The sequence below is a fragment of the Mustela putorius genome, unplaced genomic scaffold (assembly GCF_011764305.1).
Source record: "Mustela putorius furo isolate JIRA1106 unplaced genomic scaffold, ASM1176430v1.1 tig00537350_pilon_pilon_pilon, whole genome shotgun sequence".
Taxonomy (NCBI): domain Eukaryota; kingdom Metazoa; phylum Chordata; class Mammalia; order Carnivora; family Mustelidae; genus Mustela; species Mustela putorius.
This window is the reverse complement of record NW_025422471.1, coordinates 14,706,664-14,718,878: the sequence shown is the minus strand read 5'-3', so window position 1 is coordinate 14,718,878 and position 12,215 is coordinate 14,706,664. Positions and strand designations below refer to the sequence as shown.

Below are 12,215 nucleotides of genomic sequence, written 5' to 3'. Positions count from 1 at the left end.
TCAAAATGAGTTTATCTTTGAGTGATGTTTTATACAAAAGCACCACCTACTGGCAAAGAATTACTTTCCTTCTCTTAATAGATGAGCTAATGCCTAGAATGACCTAAAGGAGAATTATTTGTTTCCCTAATAAGCCTTTCTTTCTCCAGCTTTTATGTTATAGGATCAAAACAGTCCTAGCCTTTATATCGAGTTACCACATTGAGTGCGTATGATTTTTCAATCGCCTGTTTATACTTGTCATTATTTACTTATAGTTTTTACTTGACACTGCATCGGTTTATTAATTTTCTAAGAGTTTAATTAAATAATCTTTAAATCAAGAAGATATTAAGCCAGGGCTGTGGGGGGAGGGAACACCTGTATTTCAAAAGGATCCATGATGGTGGACTGTTTTATCTGGGTTCAAAGTTATTTAATGATTCATTTTGATGTCAGAGGAAATCATCTTTTGATTTCTGGAAGAAAGAATTTTCCTGGCTCTCGATAAGAAAGGCTGTTTCACTAAAATTTAATTAAATGCTTCTACTATGAATCACACAACTCTTTAATAACAAACGTCAATTAGGAGCCTGTAAACAAAGTGGCGTCTCAACCAATACTTTGACTGCCCTTTGACATTTAGATTGCTTTTTCACAGGCAGGGAGACATGGACAATTAGTAAAAAACTTTGGTGAGATGGACAAGTAGAAGCAGTTGATCTGGATGGATTAATTGATGCAAAAAATAGTGTAATCAAAATGCTGTTTCCCTTAATGCAGCTTTTAGAAACTGCATTATCTACGTATTTATGGTATCTCCATTGTGAACTGGCTTGTACTGGTTTTGCGGCTTCTCTTCCCCATGGGAGATAACAACACTCACTGCTTGCTTATCCCTTCCTGTAAACAAATAAGCGAGCCCCTCGGTTTCCTTTCTAGTGGCATTTCCTGTGACACTGAAAGCACATATGAAGCATTTTGAGTAGTTCTGGGGACGCTAAACGCAGTCCTGAGATGTACGTGATGACTGAGACTCAGCTTCATTCTACTGTGGTGGAGGATTCCGAACAGAATGAAGTGTAATTGGCTAGTCTCTGTTATCAAATTATTATCTTGGAAAGAAAAAAAGCATTAAAAATCCCTTAGCTGTATACATGCTAGATTCAGATACAAGCATGTTGGTCTGCTTGTTCTTGAGAGCAAAATTTTTATAGACCCAGAGAATTGTGAAATACTCCATGTGTGTGGGTGAGAAAGAGGTAGGTGGGGAGACAGAAGCCAGATATGCAAGTTGCCCATCTCCACTCCTGCTGCAAGTTTTCATGTACTACAGATGCCTTCCAACTGGGAAAACACCTACCCTTCCCCATAATTGCTCAGAAATGAAACATGACTGGATAGTTTTATTCAAATTTCTTACTGCCTCCGCCTGGAAATTAGACTATCAAACTATATTTAACTTAACCTTTTAAAAGTTGTCTTTAAACACCCACATCAACAAAGATGGTGTATAGAAATGCTTCCAGAAAACAGGCTGCCCTTTTTTAAGGCGCTATGAGAAAAACGCTTAAAATTTTGAGGGTCATTTGCTCAAATATTCGTATTCAAAGGACTGTCACTAACCCCTGATGGCAAGTTCCTTCTGCCTATCATTTCTGCTTCCTGCAACAAATCAGTGAATGCCATTTATCTGACTTGGTTAGATAAAATCAAATACTATAGAGAGTTAAAAGTACTGCTTTTAAGAATTGAAGGTATTTCCATCAACAAAACATGAAGGGCTCTTTTATCCTCTTAATTTTGGGAAAGAACTATGGTGACCATCTTGGGCTGCTGGGAATATATGCTTTGGAAGAGCTGAAATATATTTTACTCTACTCTGAACACTATATCTCTACAGAGGAACGTGAACCCCTCACATAAGAACATGAGGAAACTGTAGCCTAAAAAAAATACTGATTTTTTTGAATTAATTCACACTGTAGGGAATTAAGAAACCTCATATAATTTATTTTACATAAATTTTACAACTTGGGATTTTCAAAAATAGTTTAACATTTAATTGTGTGAACAAGGGCTAGTCCCTCTGAAGGAACCTTTTTTTTTTTGCAAAAGCTACCCTGTGTGTGTGTGAGTGTGTGTGTTTGTGTGTGAGAGAGAGAGAGAGAGAGGAAGGAAGAAAGGAAGGAAGGAAGGAGGCTAGCCAAAACCAGAAGGTGTGGAAGGGGTATCCTATCTATTTGAGGGATAAGGGAAGTGATTAAAAGTGCAATAAAAACTCATAGACTAAGTTCAGAGTCAAATACTGCACCATGAAAACCGTTATTGAAAGAAACCGGAACTAAACAAAATGCTTCATCCCTGGCTGTTGTAATTTGGTTCCTCTGTAGGCCAGTTCTCTCCCTTCTCATTTACTGAAGCTTTTATTAAGGGAAGCAGAAAATTAGATTCTTCCCATGTAATAGAAGTGAATTTTAAGATTACAGTATAGTTAAAATACATACATTAATATGTAAAATGCAAATTGTCGGGTGTTACAAAAAACAAAAGAAAGCCACATTCAGATAAAATAATATGGCTTTTGACATCGATAATTTCTAAGGAAATCCAGTCCTCTAATGGATGAATTTTGTGAAACATGACATGTGAACAGCTGCCTTGATCCTTGCCAAGAAGCACGTACAGTGGATTCACTGCTTAGCCCTAGCAGTGCGACACCGCATGTATGTACTTCAAGATTGCCTGGATGGTATCGTGTACTCAGTCATAATTATCTCAAAAAGTTATTGCAGTAAATGTCTACTTGCATAGTTAACAATTCTGAGAAAATTTAAATGTCCTAAAAGGAGAAACTCTGTTGCTGATCAGTATTTAATATATCTAAATAGTTAACAATCTTTTAAGAAAGCACAGCAATAATACCATGTAAATGTATTTTATTGTTTACATGGAAGGTTAGATTTTCAACAGTAATGATCAGTGAGCAGGATGCACATAAGCAAATAGTGAATGGGGGAAACTCTATTACTAGAGCACTCATCTATGTGAAATCAATTCCACAAGAAAGCTAGGAGGGCAGGGAGGATAGATGAAGTTGTGATGTCAGAGATTTTTATTCTAATCAGTGTTTTATTCTCATTATTTCTTTAGCACAGAGCTAGCTAACTATTCTAACCACATGGCTCGGCAGAAAAGTAAAAACGAGGTAGGCATATAGAGTGTTTCTAAAATATAAGCTCTTTTCTTTCAATATTTTATATCTTCCTAGTATTTTCTTCTGAAGATTAACTGCAGTGATGGAGTTATTAGTTAAACTTAAAGTCAGATCTTTGATTCACGTTTTAAGCTTAGAAAAACTATCTGTTTTACAAGGAGTGTGAATTATGAATTCAGGGCTTTTTAAAGGTTTGAACATTTCCATACATAAATGACAGGAGTCATTTCTATGATAAAGACATTTCTCAAAATTACCACAAGGGGGCAGAAATACACATATTCTGATTTCAGAAAAACCACAGAAATTATTTTTATACCCAAATTTAGGTAATTAGTGTATGCACATATACACATATATTTAATTTGTGCAATATCTATAAATATATAGCCATATGGTGAGTACACTATACATATATGAAATCGATGGTATAGGAGATCCTGTAGTACTAGGTTAAGGTTAGCATAAATTAGATGTTGTATGCTGAGTGATAAGGGTTCACAAATATATCTAAAATTTAAAGAACTTATAAGTATCTTCTTATGTCCCACGTGAGCTATATGAAAAGTCAACTAAATGAAAGTTTTTCATTGATCAAAGTGGAAACCAATATAGCCTAAAACAATAGGGAAGTAATGTATCTCATTATCACAGAGCTCCCCTTCTCTCAAAAAACAAGGAAAGGCATATCTAACTGACTTAAAAGATACTGATCTGATAATTACTTTCCCATTCTGATAAAGTAGAATTTTACATCCTTCAATGGGACACTAGAGCACAGTATCTAGAGACTGCTGTTGTCATCCAAGAACACATTCTCAAAGTGTTTTATAATAGAAATAACATTGCTTACCCCAGCTGACTGAGGGCGGATGGCGGCATGTTATGTAGGTGTTGCTGTTGCCAGCCAGTTACTGACCCAAGATGGAGAGCGCTGGCGGTGTTAAACCCAGACAGAGATGACAGGTCTGCACTACTCAGAGAGTACTCTAGACCAATAAATAAAACAATGAGGGAAAACACTTAATTTGAAAATTATCAAATGGTAAATACACATTTCCAATTCAAAAATACTCTTATTAGTATCATGTAATGATTATTATAAACTCTCTTACTCTCAGGGTAGAAGGAGATAAAGCATCGGGAGCAATTTCTATTTAAAAGAGATGTCTCATTTACCAAAAAACAAGTATTCCACAAAAGCTTTAAAGTAGCACAGCTTGCAATTTTAGTTTACTAGAACTACAATCTGGCATTACAGTATATACATCTTTGATGATCTAGAAATGTTTTTAAAACAATCCTGAGAAAGTGAGCTTTCTATTATATCCAAGAAATAATGGCTCATTTTCCTTGAAATTGGTCTTTTATATTGAATTCAGGTCAGGTCAATAAAACTTTCAGTCACTTAAGAAAGAAAAAATGTGGATATTCACTTTGTCTTAGTAACATATAGGTAATGGTATAGTCTGTGGATGCCACAGGTACTAAATGAAGTTTCCTAATAGACTAAAGAGTGATATCTTTTTATTCTTTTAATCTTGCTTTTTAACAAAAAGTATTTAATGCACTATTTGAACATGGTAAAGCTACTCACCGGTACCATATGTTGTTGAAATGGCTGATGGATATCCTCCCATCCCTTGTCCTGGTAAAGTAGGAGTTGCTACGGAAACCACTGGGGTAGCCAATGACTGAGCAGACTGGGAGTTATTTATCCTTTGATTCTTTTAAAGTAAATAAAGAGACATTATTGATAGAATTTTTTAAAGTTAAAAATATTAGATTTCAGTATTAATTTTGTGTATAAAGAAATAACTTGGTACAAGTCTCATGAAATTAATCATTTAACATGTGTCTCTATGAACTCTGCCAACCCTATCATTTACAATCCTTCAAGAGACCAGTTGTTGCCATAGTAACCCATTACATCAGTATCTCCTAGGCAACTGAACTAGTAACAAGTACCATAAGCTTTATTATGGGTAAAAACAGACTATGTTGAAAACTGATGAAATATGTATACTGTACTCCATTGTTTCAGTTTTTATTCAAATGCAAATTAAAAAAAAATTAAAATCAACCATGGTGGTTTTTATGCTCAGTTCTATACACAGCAGAGCAGATGGGCGGAATTTCATGCTACATTCTGACCAGCAGGTGGTGCTCTGACCACTTTTTTCAGATTCTTCTAAACTTCCCTCAGAACTAAATGGCAAAGCCCCTAACATGTATATTTAACTCCTTACAGCAAGCAGATTAAAGATTCACATACATTTAAAAATCATGACAGTTTGAATTCTTAGAAAAATAAGTATCTTCATGGTTTAAATAAGGAAATTATTTTTGTTAGAATTTTACAATACATCAAGTCCTAAAATAAACTGAAAACATGGTCTTCTCTTGCAAAGGTTGAGACAGAAAAATAAATAACCTGACATTCTTTTCAGGTGTGTGATACCTGAAATTAATGGCATTTAAATATGATTCATTTGGACACACTATGGTAACTTCTGAAATATTCCCATTTTACTAGAGCCACTCCACCTAAAAGTCACCTTGGGTTTCTCCTTGCAGGTGCCATTTAAGGGAAGTACTTTTACTACTTACCAAAAGCAGGTCGACATCCTCAGACTGAGAGCATGGGGAAGGAGTTTTATTAATTAGTGTCTGTAAATATTTATAATTGGGCAAAATCTTTTCAACAAAAGGCAAAGCATCTTCTGATAGACACAACAGTTTAAACAATTTTAAAACCTAGACTCTACAGATAACTCCTTACAAAGACATTCTTTGTTTCCCTTAATGAGCTGTTTGTCTCCAATGTGAAGACAATCTATCCAGTTTTCTGCACAGGTCAGTGTCTCAACCTTCATTATTTCAGCACCACGTTTTGAAAAAAAAAAAGAAAAAAGATTATATTTTGAAACCCCACTTGCTGGAGGAGGTGGGGGGGTGCTGCACCTGGCTGCTGGTGAGAGGCTGGTTGTAGGACCACTCACAGGATCCCTATCCCCGGGAGAACATCAGTTTTAAGAACTTAGAATAAATCTGCGGATAGAGACAGGCTGCCATGCATGGCCCACACCGCTTGGCTATGGCCCTGTGGGAGGTTTTATTTATTAGAACCAGTCTTTCCGAAGGGAATGTTGCATATTATGTGATTTTTTTTTGGTTGATATTCAAAATTAATCTGCACTGTGCCATAATAAACTAATCAGCTTGCAGGACTGTTTTACCCTGAAGCTTGCCACAGAGCACAGAATGAAAAAAAAGAAATGTGTTTGCAGAATGATCTAAATTTGTCTACTGAATCTTGGTTTTAAATGTTCTCGCTCTTAAGCAAAGCTAATTTGGAGAACACTGATGTAAGTCTCTTTGTTATTGAATTTGGTCCCACAGTTATTATCTTCGTCTTAGCCCTGCAGACCCAGGAGAAAGGAAAATGAGAGAGTCCAGGGATATTATTTATACTTCTTAATTATTTTTTTATTTATTTTTTCTTACAGGGCCAACTTTTTTTTTTTTTTTATGTAAAATACAACCTTTGTTCTCAGAATGCCTAGGATTTTAAAACGATTTGCTTTTCGGAGGTAGTTATTTGCATGAAGGGCATATATGGAAAGATGAACTGAGGCATTGCACAGGCATGTGCTATAGTAATCGTTGCAATATACCTAAGAAAAGAATGGCCAGCTACTAACATGAGAACATTCATTTAGAAATTATGGAAAAGATTTTTGGTTGTCAGCACCTTGAGGACATAACCAGTTCAGTATTATAAAAATCTGTTATGAAATTCCCTATTTTGTGAGTTTGATTCTACCATTGGTCAAACTGTATGCACCATAAGCAGAGTAGTAAGTCATGATTTTTTTCTAATTATAAATTGCAGGTCTTAAAAAAAGGAAATGCTTTTTTTTGGTCCCAGAACATGAGTTTTATAGGGGAGTTTATTGGATGTTGGTTTTTTGGTTTTTGGTTTTGATTTTTTTTTTTTTTAACATGGAAAAGGGAAATGTGAACCAGTTACCAGAAATAATGGCTAAATACAAACAGGGCTCTAGCAATAGCATCAGTAAGTTAATTTTCTGGGAGCCCCTAAGTAATTCAAAAATGTTAGAAAGATACAAAAACAGCAAAACATATACAAAACATGATCAACATTTATTTAAAACGTAGTCTCGCATTACCACTGATGGCATCGTATTCTTGCTGCCTGGTGGAATAAGAACTCGGAGATCTGGTTTACGGTTATTCATCCCTAGGTTCATGGGAGGAGGAGATTTTGCTTGCATATTCTTGTTCAAGTTACCAGGTGAGACCAGCAGACCTGGTGAGTTTCGGGGATTGCCATATCCGTTCCCTGTTAACACAAAACAATGAAAGTATTCAGGAAGAAATCTAGATTCAAGTACGTTTCTATAGAAGACACTATGAGAGATTAAAAATCAAAGCTTAACAGGGTAAGACATACAACAAAGTCTGTAGGATGACTAACAGCCTCCATGTGAAGACTAACCCAGTCAGTTAGTTTTTAAATATTCTCTGAAGGAAGACGAAACATGTTTTAATGAGAAGAGCTAATATATACCAACTCGCTCAGAAATCGACATATACTTTTATTCTATGAAAAAAAAATTTCAGGAAGAAAGTCAGACCGTTGTTCAGGGCCTAAGAAAAGCACAGAATCGGTTCTGCACTTCAGCTGACTAGCTTGGCAAAGGTCTGACTGGTGTGACTCACTCTTTCAGTTCAATGGTTTGGTTTTTATTTTGTGTGTCTGTGTGTCCTCAAGTGAAGAAAGGGCATACCAGTAAGACTATAATTTCTAGGACCTGCAGGAGGGGTAGCCTCTTCCACAGTTTGCTGCTGAGTTCCCCTTTCCTTGGAGTGGTTTCTCCTTATGGTTTTCCTCCGTCTGGTTTGCCCTCCTCCCAAGTTCAGCTTATGACCCTGAAGTCTTGTTCTCCTTCAAAAGCAGGACTCCTTCTTAAGAGCTGAAATGAAGGCATGTTGCCTCCACTGTGGTGCCGATTCACCACGGCACAAGAAGAGTCATCTAATATGGACATTGAAAGGGTTCCTGTAGATAGGTAGCTGATGTTTAACCCGCCACTAACAGAACCGGCTGTCTGAAGGATGCCATTTCTCATAATGCAAAATACATTGCTCCATGACAGGAAGAGCTATGGAGGGAGTTGGTACAACCATAGCTGAGGCAGAACATCATCTGTTGGTTATTTTCTGCTGCCTCTCACTGCAGAGGAATAGAGACCCGCTCTCCAATTTGACAATCCTTGCTGGAAAACTAGACAGTTGTTTTCTGAAGTTCTCTAAAGGAGACAGTCAAACCTCACTGTTATGGTCAGTCATCATTATCATTATCCTAAAACACAAGTGTCTATTACCCCAGGACGAATGATACTGTGTGCTACCCTGTGGGGAGGCAAGGACTTGGCCCCAGTCCTCAAACGCCCTGCAATTCCTTTGTGGTAATTCAATACACACATGTGAAATGTCCAAACCAGGACAATGCGGCCTCGGGGCAGGTGCCTACAGAGAGGTGCCATCCAGACTAAGTGTTAGTGAGCTCTTAGGAGGGAAGAGATTATCCAGTGAAGATTCACCTAAGAGTCAGGAGTTGATGTGGGCCTTGAAAAAAGAGAAGAGATAGTAAGACATGCTGAGCTTGTGACTGGGCTCGGGGAAAGGGCTGAGGTGGGAATTTACAGAGCACAATCAGGGACACTGTGAGCAAACTGGCTAGTAGGGAACTCATGAAAAGAGAGGGGAGTCGAAGACCTTAGAAGGACATGGAGAACTTGACTTCCAGGCGGATACATCTTGGATTGAAATGGTAGAAATGCAAACCCAAGAGGGTCACAGAGCAGAGGCCGTACACAGGCCTCTAAGGGGACAGAGAGATATACTGGCATTGGGATATCCTGTAATTTGGAAGGTCTGGGAGTATGCAGCAGTCTGGAAATATGGTGATGGCCTGAGCTAAAGATGAGGAGGGAGTGGGAAGGCAAAGCACAGGTATATTTCAGGAAATATTTATGGAAACCTCTTTTGAATTAAAATACATTTGAGGCAAACTGTGTAGAGCACATTTGTTCTTCATATCCCATTCATTTACCTGTCTCATTTTATGCATGAATAAACAGGCTGAATATATAACAAATAACTACAAGATTAAATCTGTCAATTGGGTCATCCGTAAAATTCTCCAAGTTACTGGGAGAAAAATAAAAATAAACGAACCCCCTCACCCCCACCAAAACATGTGTCAAGGACACAGTAGTTTCTTAGGAAATGTTGGCTGAATTTGAATATAAATTACTCTTCTATAATAAAACTTCACTGAAAGTCACTAAATTCTCTACAGCTGGCTAAATATGTCAAAAGCCAAAATTTTCTTTTCCAGTTAATTTGGACAGTTTTTGGTGGCAAAATTTGCTATGTGAAACAAATACATTTACCGAGTATCACTAGGAGAGGTACAAAGGATTTGCTTACTTAGAAAAATGCTTGAAAAAATAAATTTATATTTAATGCGTCTTAACTGAATCATTCTTGTGAATATGTTAAGGCTCTTGTTTTAATTAATAGATTCTACTGGATAACAAGAGGCTGAGAAAACCAAGACAAAATTTGCCCTATACTTTCCTGTCAGCTGAAGTTCAGTCTGATACACTCAATACATATGTCACTTATCTCTTAAGCCTGCGTGAGATCTGGTTTAAATAAACAATTAAATGGAAAATTAGGTGGGTAATTTCAAAAGAAGGGGGGAAAGAGTCAGTTAAGCAGTGCAGTGAAGCTTGAATAGATCAGAGGAAACTAAAACTCTTGCTTGGTAGATGCCAATACTGGTTTGCATGGAGGAGTTATTTTGCTAAAAGGAAGTAAAACCGCTTTGTGAAATGTGTTGTCCTGTGATATGACAAGCACTGGGCCAGTGTGTGAAAATGGAAATGCTTCACGGATGCTCTGAGAAAAGGGTTTTTTTTTGAAAATTAAAAAAAAAAAATTTCTACAGTAAACTCTCTGAGAAATTCCAACAAAACCTACATCTTTCTGCCCACATCTTTAAACAATGATCTAGGGCAGCAGGAAAAAAAAAAAAACAGTAAACATACATTATAGTTTTTCATCCAATAAATGTCTCAAAACTAAAAAAAAAAAAAAGGATTTGAAAGCATTCTCTTTTTCTCTTGGAATATTTCCTGTTATTTGGAAATTATGCCATTTTAGAAGATTAGTCACATATTTTAAGGTGTTTCCATATTGAACATAAAATATTTTGAACCACGATGACACTTCTTAAATTCATATTTTTAGAGCATAAAGTTATTTTTAAGAACAAATAAATTCTGCCTTTTACCGGTGAATTTCTGTTTTTAGCATATTGTGCCAGCTAGCATTTTGGAGCCGTATAATAACCATTTCTGTTTCCAGCCACCAAGTTGTTATTCTTTTGGCATAATATAGATTCAGGAATGCAAGACTGTGGATCCTAAACCAGTGATATAGAAACCTATCATTTGAAAATCAATGATGAATACATGCGTGTGGTTTACTGCTACGAAGAGCCTGCATTTAAACTGGCTTTGAAACCGCGGGCCTCCTCCTCACTTAGAACGCTGTGGCCTGCGTTGAGGCTGTTGTCCTACCTTAAGATAAATTCACCGAAGAGAATGGTCTCATTCAAAGTCAGGGGTCAGGGGGTGGGAAATGCCAGCTCTCAATAACCTTCTAATATACATATTCAACATTTCTTCATGCTGTGTTTTAAAGTTACCCTCCGCCTGGACCACGATCAATTCAGATGTGACTTTATGCAGATGTCACAGTCCTCTGACCACTTCAAAGCACAAAAATTATAAAGCATGAGTGAATGGATTTCCTGATTATAGATTATAAGAAATGAAGAACAGACCAACTTTAGAGTCAGTTTGTTTTATAGTTTGATTTGATTAAAAATATTGTTTCACATAAAATAAAACAATTTAAGCATTCACAATATAATTTGTAGGAAGGATAACAGAATCGACCTGGATCGGTTACAAGTTTCTAAACATTCATATTAAAACTAGTGTAAATATACAAAACTTGAAATGTGGTGTTAGGAGAAAAAAAATTTTTTTCTCCCCAGTTAACCTGAAAACACTTGCTGCCTTTTTAAAATTTTTTTTTATTTTTTTATTGACTCCTATTTTAAGAAGTTGTAAATTCAAAGAACATATTCCTGGCTTAAGATGTTGTGAGAAGGACATTTTGCCTTGTCTCACAGAGCGCAATTGAGCATGTAGCTAGCTCTCTCTGAGCCCAAAGTTCTAAAACTTCCTCTTACTTGGATGTTTAGACATCACCTTCCCCCTAGGACTTCCATTATAAATACAAGCATACAAAACTAATAAGCACAAAACAGATACTAGTCTTTATGAACCACAGCTAATTTTTTTCACGGGCAACATTTTTTCTTCAGTCTCCTGAATTGTCCTCTTTGACTATCCCTGCTTCCTCTTCCAGCTTCCTGTCCAATCAGATACCAAATCCCTGCTTCCTCTTCCAGCTCCCTGTCCAATCAGATACCAAATCCCTGCTTCCTCTTCCAGCTCCCTGTCCAATCAGATACCAAATCCCTGCTTCCTCTTCCAGCTCCCTGTCCAATCAGATACCAAATCCCTGCTTCCTCTTCCAGCTCCCTGTCCAATCAGATACCAAATCTCTTTTTCTTCAGAAATGCCTCCCTCCATCCCCGCTGCCACCATCCTAAGGAAGGCTTTCATCACCATTCGACTTGGTCTTTTATCAGGGTCCCTGGTCTCCAGTGGTAGGGTTCTTCACCAGACCTTACGACTGGCTTCACAAAAACCGTGAGCTCCTTAAAGCTGGATGCAGACTTATGTGCACATGTGTGACAATAAATCTAACGTACAGTCTCAAGAATTTCTCTAACATTTTTTCTAAAGGGCTGTTTCTGTTATGTTACTTTTTCAGACCATACTTA

The 12,215-nt window shown here is 36.9% G+C and overlaps 1 protein-coding gene across 20 annotated transcripts in view; it reads right to left on the bottom strand.

Annotated features, from left to right (window-relative positions):
• Nucleotides 1-12,215, bottom strand: part of MEF2C (myocyte enhancer factor 2C) — a 177,959-nt gene that overhangs the window by 6,224 nt on the left and 159,520 nt on the right. For 15 of the 20 annotated variants that reach the window (XM_013059763.2, XM_013059764.2, XM_013059768.2 and 12 more), the window contains 4 exons: nt 7,390-7,562; nt 5,807-5,830; nt 4,794-4,923; nt 4,050-4,185 (listed from right to left, as the gene is read on the bottom strand). In XM_013059763.2, the coding sequence (XP_012915217.1) occupies nt 4,050-4,185; nt 4,794-4,923; nt 5,807-5,830; nt 7,390-7,562 (463 nt within the window). The remainder of the gene's footprint in view (nt 1-4,049; nt 4,186-4,793; nt 4,924-5,806; nt 5,831-7,389; nt 7,563-12,215) is intronic. The other 5 variants (XM_045074473.1, XM_045074476.1, XM_045074479.1 and 2 more) reach the window with 1 other exon arrangement.